This window comes from Dreissena polymorpha, chromosome 1 (assembly GCF_020536995.1).
Source record: "Dreissena polymorpha isolate Duluth1 chromosome 1, UMN_Dpol_1.0, whole genome shotgun sequence".
Classification (NCBI taxonomy): domain Eukaryota; kingdom Metazoa; phylum Mollusca; class Bivalvia; order Myida; family Dreissenidae; genus Dreissena; species Dreissena polymorpha.
Window position 1 is genome coordinate 128,638,563 of NC_068355.1, and position 18,149 is coordinate 128,656,711.

The window sequence follows — 18,149 nt, forward strand, 5'->3', positions numbered from 1 at the left end:
CTTGATATGATGATAATTTACGTCCATGGATTTCGAATCTCACTTACGCACGCAGACAGCCAGGGGTAAAACTATATGACCTTCGCCATTATAATTGCGGGGTATCAATATGTCATTTTTATTCTGCTCAAAAGGGAACATTCCTCCGAACCTCCGAAACAAACTGTAAAGATTCTTAAGACAACATAATAGTTAGTATGTTTTATTGAGTACCAGCGGCACTTTTTGAGTGACCTGCGACTCAAAACTCCAACGGACGGTTGTACAAGTGTTTGTATTAAACATCAGTAGGAACAGGGCGGGGCACAGTTGAACATTGGATTCAATTAATATATACAATACACATATTATTTAATATTTCAATTGCAAATTATATAACAAGATCGAATAACTCTATCGAATAATTTCAAAGCGTTGTAAAACGACATTGATAAGACATAAATGCGGAGCAACGATGTTCGTCTGATTGTTATTTGTCATTCAACTTGATGGCGAAATAAACTAACGCAACAACGGTTTTCTTGTCAGACTCTTCAAATGTTTGAGAGAGCGGTGTCCACCTGTCCACGAGCCCTTTCCGTTCCCACGTGACTCATGGAGACGTATTCCTGTGTGCCCGACGCTTCACCTTCATTCAGACAATCATACGCATTGCTTTTTCTGATGTTGACTCCAGCGATTTTAGTTGACGGCTGTAATTTAGACCTACATTTATTTTTTCGTCTTGTATATTTGCTTGTGTGTACATGTTGCTTTGCATCTATCTATTAATATTTGCTTGCAATCAAAAATAGGTTACTCATTTGAGTATTCTGAAAAGTAAAATTATTTTATTTTGTGCAAAAGTCCAAAAGTGTCCCTTTATTTTTGTAAAAAAATAAGCAAAATAAAAAATATATACAATGACGTTTTCGATTTCTGTTGTTTGTAACGCCTTTACAAACAAATATGTCTTTCTCTCATAATTTTTTGGCGTTCTATTATTTTAAGATACTTGATTAAAAAGCATGCTCCAAATCGTAACTAAATAGAAAATATTTTGTGTCTGTTTAATTGTTTATATTTCAATTATCCAACGATTTGAAAAAAAGTATTTTAAGCTGAAACAAAATTATATAATTCAATTGTTAAATACAATAATCAAAACAATATTAAAATAACTGAAATTTACTCTGCGTAGTAATATTACAATTGTGCGTAATCTTTCCTGGCTATGCCAAACGAAATCATCCTTAAAAGCCCATAAACACACAAACATCAACGAATATTTCGTACAATATTTCGAAAAATTAAGAAAACACATAAAATATTAATGTTCAATATAGCAATAGTTAAAATGTAAATTCTATATCTGGTCTTGAACTAACATAGATTTAATAAGATACAAAATGCTCTTATTTGTTTTTGTGTGGGACAATATATTCAACACATGTTCATTTACCATGTTAGTGTTCGTATGTCTTATGAGTAGATATCGTTGCGTGAAATTAAAATATATTGTGCCACACAAAAAACCAGCATTTTGTATTTCGTTAAATACATGTTACCATGCCATATCTAGCGTTGAAATTTAGGCTTTTGCTATAAGGAACACTGATGTTTTGCGGTTAACTTTATTTTATAAAATATTTTGCGAAATATTCGTTGCTTTTTCAGTTTTTATGTTATTTTAAGAATTCTATATAAAAGCAGAGTAGAAAAGCTAACAAGACAAAATATCGTTATATGCTTCTATTCAAATTTAATCAGCCTTTAAAGTTGAAAAGTTGAACACTCAAGTTGAACACCCACGGTTTTGTTCCGACTAAAACTCTTGTTTTACCAAAGAAAAACACTAAACAAACAAATGGTTACAATGTTCAACTTTCATTATGTGTATCACTACGTAAAGCATAATGCAGTATTTGTCCCCGCCGATATTGTTTATTTGAGTAAATACACTACCTTCTTAAACTGTTCTGTTGACACACTTTTTAGAACCTCGCATATAAAGTCGAACATATACATGGTCTTGCTCTACTGACCAAAGTAATGCCACGGGTGACAATCATTATGTTTATTTGCTTTATGTTTTGTTTAATTTAATTGTGAGTTGAAAATCAGCACACGAAATCCGTGTATTACATTTTAAAATAATTGCAAACAGGCAACGCTTTGTGGTTAGACCTTCTTTGATCAACTAACACAGAAAATCCTAATTCATCAAATAAATTACCATTTGAATTGAACGTCAATTTCCCGTGAAAAGTTTCGGGACAATGCACAAATATTATTAGATATAATACTCTTTTAGATAACTGACACTGTTTTCAAACCGTCATTTGTTTCATTCGAACCAAGTAGTCCAATACTTTAATTCACATTAGATGATTGTATCCATTTCAAATTGTAATACCTTATATATTAATACAAATGCGTTTCAACATACCGTTATTGAATTAAATGATGCAATCAAGTGATTACTTCAGCTGGTAAGCGCGTGCAAATCGGGCCATGTGTTTTGCAATCAATTAAACGATAAAAGGAAACGCTGTTATGGATTAATAACATAAGGCTTACTTACAATGTACATTAATTTGTAAAATATAAACAGCCAATATATGTATTTTGTCTGATTTAAAAAAAGGAATAAGGATGTTGTTATATTTTAACGAGCCTTTGAGTCTTAACTGCATTTGATGTTTAACCGGAAATGAATGACCACACAAGTAGTCCGTTATATGCATGTAGGAGAAGGAAGACAGCTTGTAGGCATGAATAGCACAAGTTTATCCGACACGAAGATGTTTCTTCTACCCTAAAATCAACTTTAGGCTAAAACATGCTTTTGGAATGAATGACAAATAGATTTACGTGATCGTTAAAGATAAACATCGGAAAATATATTTGTTTTCATATGCCCATATGTTCTCCTAAAATATGTACCTTGTTCAAACAGAATTTCCTATGCCTTTTCCAAATGCAGAAAGCGCTGGTTGCAACGATAAGTAGTCCAAACTCGCCGAGGGCGACCCACACCAGACCAGTCGTAAACACTGAAAACACAGGCAAGACATGATTGTTGTACAAACTTTTAGTGGTTTTAACCAATGCAATTGTAAATGATCGGTTTAAATAGAGAATATTTTGTTAGTGTCTATGTGTACTTAACGATTTGAAGAAACTTTAACACGGCTAAGCTTGCCGTCATCTGTGAAAAAAAAGAGAACCGCTACTGCAAACAGATTCGGGATCCGGATGCGAGAAACATTTGGCCGCAACACGAAGTGTCTGACAGCTTTTTAGAATCTGCGGATGACTTCTCTAACTCTCCCGGAACAATTAAACGTAATTACCACAGTTTTGCTCAGCCAATATACATACTTACCTAGCATTAGTAAGAAAAGATATTAGGAAGATGCCCAAAACATATAATTTGGTAAGGAAAATGGTACGAACTCTTAAATTCTTTCTTTTTTATCGATGTCACCGAAATACTGATCAAACACTATTTTAAAAAATAAATTTGTAATTGAATTAACTCAATAAAATGCTCAAGGAATTAATTTCGATAGGCGTGCACCTTTTTTACTGTGTCGTTGTTTATATAAAAATCATTACAATTGAATTTCCAAAACAATCTCGAAATTTTAAATTTTCTAAACGAATATTAGGCCTCGAAAATCCTGAGCCGACATCATTATAATTATGTTTCTTAGTTTGGTAAGTACACAATGCTTGACTTTGATCAAGCTGAAGACTTTGTGATGTGCATTCTATTTAAGTATGTGATGTTACCCGACGGATGTTGATACATGTACCTGAATCGATGTGTACCTTCTGTTTTAAAAATGTGTAAGTATCTTAATTAACTGTTCGATTTTGACAAGTTAAGCTTTTGCCACCGGGTAGAGTGAGCACTACCCTCGGTTTCAAAAATGTGTAAAAATATCTACTATGTTGTCTATTATAGGCAAATTATGCAAATTATGTGCAAAGACGGCAAGCACGTTTTTAATAAAATAATTTGACTCAAATGATAAACAAGACTATACATATAAAAACACATATTTGTACCGTATACACATTCAGGTATTGCTCCTTTCCACATCCCGTTGGTTTCGCATGATCGAACTGAAAGGCCCACGAGTGCGTAGTTGTTGTTACAGGAATACATGGCTATGGAACCCACATGCCGCCCCGATGACATGTCCACGTGTCCGTGTGGAATGTCGGGTAGCACAGGGCATGCGCCTGTAATACACGCGGATTTTTGCTACAGTGGATATGTTTTCAAATATTGCATTTACATGATGAACCAATTAATAACACAATAGTTATGGATATGGCTGGAATTATAAAACATAGTCTAGAAGACTACGTAAAATAATTATAGAAAGTACTATATTAATAAATTTGTCACGAAAGCAAGAGGCATTGGCAATCAATTACACTGGACACTGCAATCAATTAGTTCATTGTATTTGTTTTCCCGATTCGGCAGTATTTTCCTATTTAATAAATTCACGTATTTTGAATTCTACCATTTTCGCAGTGTCTTCCATCGAATCCCTGCTCACACAGACATGTGTACGAGTTCAGACCGTCCACACACTTGCCTCCGTTCTGACACGTGACACTGGAGCACCCGTTGACGTCTGAATAAATGTATATAAATGCACCATATAATAAAATTTGCTTGTAAAACACGAATAATTTAATTCCCAAACTACATGGAAATGTACACGTGCCAAAATGCGGGCAAGTTAAGTTAAATATAATGTCTGAGCTGTACCATAGACATTAAATGCATACACTATTTTTGCTTTCATAAAGATTGTGTCGTAATCGCAAATATAGTAGATATTTAAAATTACTTTATTATACTTCATTATACCTGATGCGCAGGTTGTTCCAGTATATCCAGGTGTGCAGTCACACGTATATTTACCGCATGAGTAATTACAAGTTCCGCCATTTCTGCAAGGGTTAGATGTGCATGCATTCACAGCTGAAAATATTGGAAAACATGATAAGTATATACCTTGTCATACATTATTGTTTCACAAGGGTGGGTTGGTCTGAGTGGGTGGGTGGTTTGGTGTGTAGGTGGGCAAGTGGAAAGGAAGACAGGCAGACAGGCAGGCAGGCCGCCATGATTGCTGGTCGGCCGGCAGGCAAGCAGCTAGTTAGGCATGCAGGCAAGCAGGCATACAGACAAGCAAACAGGCAGGTATGTTGGTGATTAGTGTTTCTGTGGGTGGGTTTTGGTGGGTTGGTTTAGGTTTTCGGTAGCTGGATGCTTTGATTTGTTTTGGTGGTTGGGTGGGTTGTTTTGGGTGGGTGGGTTTCGTAGGCTGGGTGTTTGGATGGGTTTCGGCGGGTGTGTGGGTGTGTTTGGGTGGGTGTTTTTAGGTGGATGGGTGGTTTGGTGGGTTGGTTGGTTGATGGATGGGTGGCTATTGGGTTTCGGTGAGTGGGTGGGTTTCGGTGTATGGTTTTCGGGGGGTAGGTGTATGGGTTTCGGTGGGTGGGTGTATGGGTTTCGGTGGGTGTATGAGTTTCGGTGGGTGGTAGTATGAGTTTCGTTGGGTGGGTGTATGGGTTTCGGTGGGTGGGTGTATGGGTTTCGGTGGGTGGTGTATGGGTTTCGGTGGGTGGGTGTATGGGTTTCGGTGGGTGGGTGTATGGGTTTCGGTGGGTGGGTGTATGGGTTTCGGTGGGTGGGTGTATGGGTTTCGGTGGGTGGGTGTATGGGTTTCGGTGGGTGGGTGTATGGGTTTCGGTGGGTGGGTGTATGGGTTTCGGTGGGTGGGTGTATGGGTTTCGGTGGGTGGGTGTATGGGTTTCGGTGGGTGGGTGTATGGGTTTCGGTGGGTGGGTGTATGGGTTTCGGTGGGAGAGTGTATGGGTTTGGTGGGTGGGTGCATGGGTTTCGGGGGGTGGTTGTATGGGTTTCGGTGGGTTTGAGGTTCAGGATGGGTTTTCGGTGGTCGGGTTTGTTGGTCGGGCTTCGGGCGGGCGGGTGGTCGGGCGGTTTTTCGGGCGGGTGATCTGGTTTCGGGCGGGCAGAGGATGGTTGGGTCGGTAGGTGTGTGGTAGGTTGCATTGTATGGATTTCCGTATTGGGTGTTTGTCGGTGGATGGGTTTGGGTGGGTGTTTTTTAGGGTTGAGTATGGGGGGTAAGTGCGTAGGTTGGAAGGTTGATAGGTTTTTAGGAAGGTACTTGTTATACGATTATTTCAAAGAATTTCTCAATTGTGTACAACTTACTATATTGGCACAATGTTCCGCTGAAACCAGGCGTACATTCGCACGTGTACTTTGCGATGCCATCTAAGCATGTTGCGCCATTCTGGCAGGAATGATTAATGCAGTTGTTGATATCTATAACGTAATCTTCTTCAAATAATGATGTCGAATGCATAACACAAAGTTGTTGTTGAATACAGAAAAATGTTCATGAAATTTTATATATACTGAACCATAAGCATTGACGTTGCAGTTCTGAATGACAAAATGAAGCCCATTTTAATTGCGACTTAGTATGTCTGATTTATATTTATGGATACAATCCGTTTTTGGTAATAACAATGACCCTGTTAAAAAGGACCATCTTTCGAATAATAAACGGTGCATTTATGCTAATTATTGTAATGCTGATACCTACCTATTTGACAAAACTGTCCACTGAATCCATCAATGCAGGTGCAAGTGTAAGAATTCACAGCATCAACACATATTGCTCCATTCTTGCAGGAGTGGTTTGTGCACTCTTTTACATCTATCAATGAGGAACAGTGAAGGATTTGGAAGCGGCCCAATATATTGTTTGGTATTTGAAAATATTCTAATAAAAAATTAGAATTTTTGAAATAGTCATGCAAGACAATTAGACAAAGTGCCGATTACATATCCAGAAAGGATATTTATTTCTGCGTTGAATAAGACCAAGATTATATAAATATTTTATAGTGAATTGTTTGTTTTTTCAGAAAAGTTGATTGTTCGTTATAATTTGATTATTTATCATTCAAAATGATGTTTTCACTAATTAATATCATAGCCACACGCTAACCACACGTGTTTCAGTTTCATTGATTTGATTTAAGTAACGTGTCGTTTTTTTATCCTACAACTAATTGACTTTATGGAAGTCAACTCAAGTTTCGGATAAATGCGTGCATTTTATTACATTTAAAGTTCATTCGCCATCCTCATGTACATTCATCTGATGGACCATTTGTTCAGTTAAAATGTAATGAAAATGAGATATGAATGGCGCCACATGTAACGACCTAGTAATCAAATATGCATGCGGCGGGGAGTCAGTGACCTACTTGTGTCGCAGGTTTAGCAAATGTTGAACAGTTTTGATAGAACAAATACATGTTCGCTACATTTGATATACCAGAAATAATTTAAGATTTTTTAAATCACGCCCCATATTTCAAATTAGTTATTGATACAATTGCATTGTTTATGTACATGTTTGTTATCGTATGCGTTTTATAACCGTCATTTTTAAATGATTAATAAGACACGCTCGTATCTTCATATCGACAAAAATAAAATAAGGCGTTGTGATCTACTCATTAACCACGCAAAAAGAAGTTAAAGACATGGCCGAATCGTAGCAACATTCGCCATTGTTTTTGGTGATTCAACATATTACCGTGTTGATGAAAGGCTATAAACGCGCATATATTCAATCTTATCGGTTTCGGTGGGTGGGTGTATGGGTTTCGGTGGGTGGCAGTATGGGTTTCGGTGGGTAGGTGTATGGGTTTCGGTGGGTGGGTGTATTGGTTTCGGTGGGTGGGTGTATGGGTTTCAGTGGGTGGGTGTATGGGTTTCGGTGGGTGGGTGTATGGGTTTCGGTGGGTGGGTGTATGGGTTTCGGTGGGAGGGTGTATGGGTTTTGGTGGGTGGGTGCATGGGTTTCAGTGGGTGGGTGTATGGGTTTCGGTGGGTTTGAGTTTCGGGATGGGTTTTCGGTGGTCGGGTTTGTTGGTCGGGCTTCAGGCGGGCGGGTGGTCGGGCGGTTTTTCGGGCGGGTGATCTGGTTTCGGGCGGGCGGGCGGATGGTTGGGTCGGTAGGTGTGTGGTAGGTTGCATTGTATGGATTTCCGTATTGGTTGTTTGTCGGTGGATGGGTTTGGGTGGGTGTTTTTTAGGGATTGGTATGGGGGTAGGTGCGTAGGTTGGAAGGTTGATAGGTTTTTAGGAAGGTACTTGTTATACTATTATTTCAAAGAATTTCTCAATAACTTGTGTACAACTTACTATATTGGCACAATGTTCCGCTGAAACCAGGCGTACATTCGCACGTGTACTTTGCGATGCCATCTAAGCATGTTGCGCCATTCTGGCAGGAATGATTAATGCAGTTGTTGATATCTAGAACGTAATCTTCTTCAAATAATGATGTCGAATGCATTACACAAAGTTGTTGTTGAATACAGAAATATTTTCATGAAATTTTATATATACTGAACCATAAGCATTGACGTTGCAGTTGAATGACAAAATGAAGCCCATTTTAATTGCGACTTAGTATGTCTGATTTATATTTATGGATACAATCTGTTTTTGGTAATAACAATGACCCTGTTAAAAAGGACCATCTTTCGAATAATAAACGGCGCATTTATGCTATTTATTGTAATGCTGAAACCTACCTATTTGACAAAACTGTCCACTGAATCCATCAATGCAGGTGCAAGTGTAAGAATTCACAGCATCAACACATATTGCTCCATTCTTGCAGGAGTGGTTTGTGCACTCATTTACATCTATCAATGAGGAACAGTGAAGGATTTGGAAGTGGTCCAATATATTGTTTGGTATTTGAAAATATTCTAATAAAAAATTAGAATTTTGGAAATAGTCATGCAAGACAATTAGACAAAGTGCCGATTACATATCCAGAAAGGATATTTATTTCTGCGTTGAATAAGACCAAGATTATATAAATATTTTGTAGTGAATTGTTAGTTTTTTCAGAAAAGTTGATTGTTCGTAATAATTTGATTATTTATCATTCAAAATGATTTGTTCACTAATTAATATCATAGCCACACGCTTACCACACGTGTTTCAGTTTCATTGATTTGATTTAAGTAACGTGTTGTTTTTTTATCCTACAACTAAATGACTTTATGGAAGTCAACTCAAGTTTCGGATAAATGCGTGCATTTTATTACATTTAAAGTTTATTCGCCATCCTCGTGTACATTCATCTGATGGACCATTTGTTCAGTTAATATGTTATGAAAATGAGATATGAATGGCGCCACATGACTCCCCGCCACATGCGGCGGAGAGTCAGTGATCTACTTGTGTCGCAGGTTTAGCAAATGTTGAACAGTTTTGATAGAACAAATACATGTTCGCTACATTTGATATACCAGAAATAATTTTAGATTTTATAAATCACGCCCCATATTTCAAATTAGTTATTGATACAATTGCATTGTTTATGTAAAAGTATGTTATCGTATGCGTTTTATAAACGTCATTTTTAAATGATTAATAAGACACGCTCGTATCTTCATATCGACAAAAATAAAATTAGGCGTTGTGATCTACTCATTAACCACGCAAAAAGAAGTTCAAGACATGGCCGCATCGTAGCAACATTCGCCATTGTTTTTGGTGATTCAACATATTACCGTGTTGATGAAAGGCTATAAACGCGCATATATTCAATCTTACTTTTAAAAAATATTCGAAACGCTGTCTTGGATTGATCACGTGCGGCTATTATTCTAGTACTGTACATGTATTTGAAATGGCTACATAAAACGTATTACTTAACATTTGATAATTAAAGGGATTTGTTCCCCGTAGGAAGTTATAACAACTTTCAAAGAAATTGTCTTGGATTCAAAAAATAATGTATACATTAAAATGCTCCCGGATTTAATATAAATGTAGTAAATTAGTACAGAGAGACATCTTGCAACAGTAATTTTAATTTTCAAATCGTATGGTTGATGTAAACTTATGGATACGATCTGTTTTCGAAAATAATTATGACCCTGTTAAAAACCATTCTTTGACTACTTAACATATCATGTATGTTACCCATTCTGCGGTTGATACATACCGATTTGACAAAACTGTCCACTGAATCCATCCAAGCAGGTGCAAGTGAAAGCATTTACAGCATCAGCACATATGGCTCCATTCCGACATGGGTTGCTAGTGCATTCGTTTATATCTATCAATGAGTAAACCAGCAAGTATTGGTATTTGGAAATTTCCATAGGAAAATTTATCCGACAACCAGATGAACATTATTTTGACGACCACTTTTTCGAGTAAATTTGTAAGGAAGATTCTCATACTTTTTAATAATGGCATCATATTAGTTTACTACCGTAATTACTCTATGTTTTCGGACACTTAAAAATAATTAATATTTTTCGTGTCCGAAAACTTAGATACGAAAAATATTCACAAAATACAGGTGTCCGAAAACTTAGAGTCGAAATTTGAAGTGTCCGAAAATAGCGCCAATAATATCAACGACTACCGGTAATAGCACGCGCTTGTAAAATACCAAGCCGTATAGTACAAATTACAGTTATATATGTTTGCACTGCATTTTAAGTAATTTTAAATGCTTAATTTATTTGACAGAAAGTTACTACAAGGTTGTACTTTGACCAACGAGTTCAAAGATGAGCATGTGATGTACCGATACTCGCTAGTATGAACCTGTAATTAACGAAATAAAAAAGCAAACTATAAATTATTTGTTTGTTCATTTCCGATAGTTGTTGTCGAACATCTTCCATTGTTCGTAAAACTTGCAATCCTGGGTGCATCACACTTTGAAGCGTTTGGTATTTGCCACAGTTAGTTTACTGAGAAGGGGGAGTACCATTGCGGTAGATAATTGAACTGTTAATTGGCACTACCCCCGGTAATTGTCATAACGCTTATGCTATCGGGCGAAACCAGTGTTTAATACCGGTTTACAAGGTTATTTACCCAATAACGCAAATGTAATGGCCCGTTGCCCTCAGGCATATACACCTGCCATGTTTTATGATGTTAATCTGGTTGTAAAACCCCATGATCGAAGTGTCATTAGATGTCGAAAACAGGACCTAAATTTGGTAAAATAGCGCTGTAAAATATACTGTCCGAAAACTTAGAGACATTAATTATGGATGAAAACTCGTGTGTCCGAAAATTAAGAGTCACGAAAAATAATTATTTTGCTAAAAAAAGGGGTGTCCGAAAACTTAGAGTGTCCGAAAACATAGAGTAATTACGGGTAGTAGTTAAAACATTGTAATGTTTGACATAATTATTTTTCAAAAAAATACAATAACAAGGAAACAGATCCAAAAAGTGCCTACACATGACGTCTCCAAGGAAAAGCAAACACATTACTAGTATCACTTAATGTTCCACTGGACCACGCAGGCGTATAAGTCAATGAGGAAGTTTAAACAATTTGGCTCTCTTATTAATGGCGTAACAATATTTTATTTCCACCGATTTCGATTGATGATTATACATAACAAATATAAATTTTAAACATTTTTCTTATTGAGGAGTGTTATGTTGCTTGTTTAAATATAACGCATAAATTATTGTTTGAGTACTATAAATATCGGTAAGTATTTGACTTTAATCTTACCATCGTGATCATTATAAAAGATCATTATACTTTCTGTTGTTAAGACGTTCAGTAATTAATATCGATATACCGTGTTCTGTATTGACATGATACGTACACGAGCATGTGTCTTTCATCAATTGTGCTTAACTGCACGAATAAAACATATGCCAAACTACCTGTCTCACAAAAAGCGCCTGTAAAGCCCGCTGCACAAGAACACGTGTAACCGGCAACTTTGTCCTGGCATGTTGCGCCATTGTTGCACGCATTGTAATCACATTCGTCGATATCTGAATATTAATACGCAGTAGCCCTGCATAATCACTGCAATCACTTCACTACACGTGAGACAAGATCGAACACATACACTTGTTTAAGATAACATAATTACATAACTTAAACGCCACTAATGTCATGTTTACATTGATGGATTACAACTCTTAACGTTTAATGGACGTACACAAACTATTTTACTAAAACCCACTACAATAATAGTTATATGATAAATTAAATGACCATTATCAAAATTAAAATCACTCGCAAACAATACAACAAATATCTTTATAATGATAACTCACTTTTTTCACAGTTCGTTCCTGTGTAGCCCACAGCACACGAGCAAGTATGTTTGGCAATTCCGTCTGCACATATTCCTCCGTTTTGGCACGGGTTAGATCCGCAGTCGTCAATGTCTTACATTAAAAAAGGAAATGTATCTTATACAAATGCCCTTGTAGTATGCAAAACATGCCATTCAGTCATACTGCGTGTATTTAAATAAAAAACACTAACACCTATGCTTATGTAAGAAAATCGGATTTGACGTACGATGATGCTTGTTTAAAATATATTATTAACATAAAAGTCCCACATGTACTCAAAAGTTTCTATAAAAGAATGTCTCAAACATGCAAAGTGGGATACATAATTTATGTATTAATAGTAATTATATGCGTACAAAATGATGGTTTGTCTTACTTGTTTCGCAATGTGTCCCCGTGAAGCCGATTGCACAGGTGCAACTGTACTTGTTAGCGGCGTCGTTGCAGGTAGCGCCGTTCTTACATGGGCTTAATATGCACTCATTTATGTCTGATAATAAACAGCATTGTTAGGCAAAATAAGTATGTGTTTAGTTTCTTGGAATAGCGCCATTAGGTCATTTTTACAATGTGTGTAATCAAACAAAATTATATTAATTAATATAAATGCGTAAAATGTGCATTACAGATGTAACGGCATGTATTTCGGAATCGATTAGAACAAATATGAGCAGTTACGACCAAAAATACGATCTTTAGCTAGAACCGTACAATTTGTTTATAATAAAAGATAAATGCAGCGATTTTTAAGATCGCAGTCCGCATGTTTTCGAATTCATACGTTATTATAAAGTTTCATCAGACGTTATAGACAAAAGTGGGTTACATACAGCCAATTGCATCAATAGGGTGTTACATCAATAATTGTTTTATAAAATATGGTGCTTTAACATAATATAATTTCAAGCCTTATTCAAATGTGAAAACAGTTTTCACAAGCTTTATTCATAGTTCCTATATGAATACGAATGGGTAGGTGATATCGAATGGTTTTGCATTAACTTCATATTGTCAAATAATGATGAGACATTGGGTGAAATATTTGGGTTTTCTTTATGTACGAAATATTGACAAGTATATCAGTGGCGAGTATGCATGACGGTCAAAAGATTAAATATTTGGATCTGGTGTATGTTTAACAACAAAGGGGTTACAATGCTGTTGACACAAGCCTTAGGCTGTATTTGCATTATTTATTGGTATCACAATGCTGTTTAACGTGTGCATACTTGAATAGTGATTTCTCCAGTAGGTTGAAATTCAGCCAACCAGAAATAAACACGCATAGAACAATGACCAATGGGATTCATAACAGAGTTTCATGGGGCAAATGTTAGAGGGGAATAGGGCAGTTAGCGTTTAGACTTGGAGACGTACGGATCGAGAAAGACACAATCATGTAGCAATCACAACGTATTTGTATAACCGAAATATTAGTTAAGTCAGACATTAAATTGGACTAGAAACTGATACATGGTGTTGTTGAATATTTTATCCTACATTATGCAGAGAAACCAACATAAAAGAGAGGGACCGACTTGTCCCATGCGTGATACGAGAAAATGGTAGTTAATACAAATCTCGTCATCTTGGCAATTCGCGCATGACGAGATATCGAATGATAGGCTACACACCGGTAATTTAAGAGTAAAGAACATTGTTAGTAACTATGTGTCGTCTATGAACTATGAACGATTACGTGACAATATGGTAGTAGTGCTTTTGCTCGCCCTTTATAAAATTAACCAATCAAAATGCTTACTTGTCTCACAGTGGATACCGGTAAACCCAACAACACACGAACACGTATATCCAATGACACCATCGTTACAAGTAGCCCCGTTTCGACACGGAGTGGAGGAACACTTGATGTCTGTAAGCACAATACTTTTTAGAATGTTTGGCATTCCTGATAAAAACATTCAAAGTATAGCGTATATCCGATGAATGAGACAAAATACGAACATTACTAAAGTTAATAAAACAAAAAAAAGTTTGGACTATAAGCATCGCTCCCCTTAATATTTATGTAACTGCATGATTAACATACGTTCTCTTAAAGTATTAAACCTGAGTCATTGTTGTCATACTTTTGCCATACGAGTATGTTTTTTTCTGTTGAAGCATTACAAAGTTGTCTCACTTGTAGCACATGTAGCTCCCGTGTAACCGGACAAACAGTTGCACGTGTAAGTGGCAAGTCCGTCAGTGCACGCGCCACCATTCTGACAGGGGTTTGACATGCAGTCGTTTGGATCTACGATAAGTTTGAAACAAATAATTATATGGTACAAACCTGATGTTAATAAAGATAATTGTTTTTGAAATTTGTCCATGCCACTGCGTCCTTATTACCTTAAAGTGTATATAGGCCAAAAACTAGGAAAATATTTTTGGAACAGGCTCAAACAATTGTTTTTGCTTTTGCAAAGTGTCGCTTATTTGTGTTAATATATTCAAGCACATACAGAAACGGGATATTAGATGGATTCCAAGTGAACTTTTGCAGGCAGGTAATTAATCTTGAACGTTCGACCAAACGCTACATTAATTATGAAAAATATGGAAAATTACAAGCGAATTGTAAACTTCTTACTTACTGGACAAATGTTATTCAACGCCAAAATATATATAAGACGAATAAGTTTTAAATTGTACAAAACTTCTTTCTGTATTCAAGTAATGAATTATATGAAACTCGCGGAAGCATGGATTTCTTTTGTTTGAAACAAGTAAAATGACCACGTTGTTGTATGTTGATACACAGAGTGTTCTTTTCTACTCAAAACTAGATAACACAATCAGTTTATTAACCCATTGTTATAGCCACGTCGACAATGTACAAACAAAATAATGTATAATACAATTAAACATGTTTTAAAAGTGTCTATATTGATTTAATTCCTATACAATTTTGTCTTAATCTGCTCAAGTTAAGAATTATTTATCCTAAGTTCGCAACCGAGTCAGGCGTTTTCAAAATAGTGATCGGTTTAGTAGAACCTTAATGCGTACATCTATAAGGAGACGAATTCCATTATTTATAAGTATAAGTAAATATTTCAACGAATCTACTTATTCCACCCTACTTGCTTGCCATCGTTTAGTGAATAGCGCAAACAGAAACTCATTTGTTTAACACATCGCTTGTTGTACAATCTTTATTCACACAGCATGGAAGTCAGTACTGTAGTTAATTTGTTTAACGCTTACAACGCAGCGTACACGTTTTATTGTATGTATTCGAGTTCTTGAAAGGGATTTTTAATTTGTGTGGACGTTGTTGCGTACAATTTTAAATTAAATAAATCTTGTATTTGTTTTTTCGGTTTGAAAAAATTCTTTATCGAAGTGTTATGATTTCTGTCCAGTATCGAGTTGAAAGTCACGTTCTTGCGTGGGCGATTGGCCTACAGGAAATTCGAAGCTTTATGCACATGCACTTGAACGGTTGGCTGTGTACAAACGTACATGAGCTATACTATGGAAGAAATATTATTCGTCGGAGTCTTAATTTCGTAGATTTTCGTGAGAAAGCTTAACTACAATATCAAATGTTCAAAGAATGTTTTATTCCACAGATTTAACCAGGCATTACCAAAAATAATCCACGCATTTGAAATCCAACGAATATCCCCATTTTTGCGGAATCACGAACTTTTAATGCAAATGAAATTAAATGAGTTCACAGTATAACGATTACAGACCGTCTTAAAAGAAACAAATTCCACTACAAACTGCTCCATCTGCAAAACAAAAATGTTCCGTTCAGCCAGTCGGTCGCCAGACAAACATAAAAATATCTTATAACCAAATACACGAATGTTGTCTTACTTATTTCGCATCTTGTTCCATTAAATCCAGTAGGACACCTGCACGTGAACTTTGCTATGTCGTTGGTACACGAGCCTCCGTTCATGCAGGTAGAAGAGACACATTCGTTTATTTCTGAAGAGTAAATCGAAATTACTCAATTCAGATTGGTTAATGTTGCTTAAACAGTAAAAAAGTGAATGCAAACATAAAGAAAAATGATAGTAAAAGCCAAACTCACCCACGCATTCAGTGTCAGTGCTCTGTGTGTATCCAAGGAGACAGGTGCAGGTGCCTCCTGTACATGGTGCGTTGATCAGGTTCACACATAAGTTGGGAACTGTTGCACAGGAATCTCCTACCATGCCTAGGAAAACGATATAAAATGAAATGTTTATTAACAAATGCTTATGTTTTTTGAAGACGGACATTCTCATACTTTCATAGTAATATTCATTGTCAATGATTGCTCTTGAAAACTTTGACAATACGATTTACATTGTTTTGATAATTCTATGTGCGTAGTCGATATTTGGCTGCAAGAGTTAAGGAAGGAAAAATGAAACACAACCAGAATGGAATATGTTCTCTCCGTTAGATGTTTATTCAAGGCAAGGGCACTTTCCGTTTAACAAAAAAATTATATTCATACAAAACAGCACTGACCATAAAATATTTATTAAAGCTTAAGTTACCGCCTTCAGACGGCAACTACAAAGAATTAGTGACCATACTAGTTTAGATTGATTTATATAATATCTTTAGAAAATGAGTGAAAACATCAATATGTGTTTACAAATACCACTGAAATTGGTAGCTCGCTGATTAACTAAAATTATAATTGTTTGTTTCTCAAGAAGGACATTTGAATGGTATTAAGCCCAACCAAGGTTTATTTATATTTTCGAGATCAGCATAATAAAAAGTTCCACATTGATTTGTCAAATTCTAAAAGCAGCAAATTTCATAAACACGTTATTGCCCTAAAACTAGTTTAATTTTTGGTATAATTTGACACTTGACACTTACGATGGTGCCGGTTCTTTAAATTAAAATAAAACCGTTGTGGGACTTACCCCCAACGATCTAGCTTAAACCAAGCACAGCGGATAATCCCCATAGCATGTGTCAAACAAATCTAAATATGTATGTGTTAGAGTGTTTAAAATAGTTGTTGGTGTTAGTAAAGTTATACTATAGTACGTATGAACGATAATTGTTTTAACGTTAATTTCAATCTCCACGCAGAATTTTCGTTTTATGCCATCACAAGAAAATCCAACCAGATTTGGAAGATTTTTTTTATTTATTTAAGTATTATATTTTGAAAAGTAGTATCATTTTATTTTAATTTGAAAATAGTGTTTAAGTTTAGGTTCATAATAAAGCATAAATTACCTAATATAAAAAAATAATAATAAAGGTGAAATTATTGTACAACGTGGCCCGGCTATCATCACGTTGTTGGCTATGAAGGCAGGGATTTGATCTAGCTATGCTGGGTCCAGTAAAATCTCTGCGCGGAGGTTGCATTTATTGAACAACATTGACAACAAAAGTTTCGTCCCTTGATTACCTGCCACACATGTCGGGGCTACGCCTGACCACCCTGATCCAAGCACACACGTTCTAGTGCTAACTCCATTTAGTTTGAAGCCTGCACTACATGTGTATGTAGCAACTGAGGTCTGCAGGGTACCAGTTGTAGAAACTGCTCCATTTGTGGGGTTAGTGAGTGTACCACAGTCTACAACCAAATAATAAACATTACTGGTATATTTTTTATTTATACGTGAATATTAATTTAATCAAACAATTATATTTTCTTAAATAAATAAACTTTGCTCTTTAATTACAATTAGGAAGCATACACTATTTTTTAGGAAATAAATAAGAATCTTTCGCACTTAGATGAGGCTATTTACGAACATCAACAATTGTAATACTATGAAATAGATATTAACCGAACAGGACGGTATAACGCCGAACATATAGAGAATATGTGTTGGATTTGGTGGAATATCGATTTTAATTCACGAGTGATCATAGAAAAAATCGATATGCCACCATATCCAATGAATTTGCTTTTCAATTTTGTGCTTACAAATGAATA

At 36.0% G+C, this 18,149-nt stretch overlaps 1 protein-coding gene and 1 long non-coding RNA gene across 2 annotated transcripts; both read right to left on the minus strand.

Moving 5' to 3' along the window:
* Window positions 1–533: 533 nt before the first annotated feature.
* Window positions 534–12,693, minus strand: LOC127850958 (fibropellin-1-like; the record flags this gene model as incomplete). The annotated part of the gene is made up of 11 exons (XM_052384397.1): window positions 534–692; window positions 2,926–3,035; window positions 4,057–4,233; window positions 4,524–4,637; window positions 4,877–4,990; window positions 6,254–6,367; window positions 8,662–8,775; window positions 10,092–10,205; window positions 11,798–11,911; window positions 12,200–12,313; window positions 12,600–12,693. Coding segments are annotated over 11 exons (1,338 nt in total), but the record flags the coding sequence as incomplete, so codon positions are not given.
* A 4-nt stretch (window positions 12,694–12,697) lies between these two features.
* LOC127849505 (uncharacterized) lies at window positions 12,698–14,460 on the minus strand. The gene is made up of 3 exons (XR_008034881.1): window positions 14,367–14,460; window positions 13,986–14,096; window positions 12,698–12,713 (listed from the first exon to the last, which is right to left on the minus strand). It is a non-coding gene; the product is annotated as an uncharacterized LOC127849505 (long non-coding RNA).
* Between the last annotated feature and the right edge of the window lie 3,689 nt (window positions 14,461–18,149).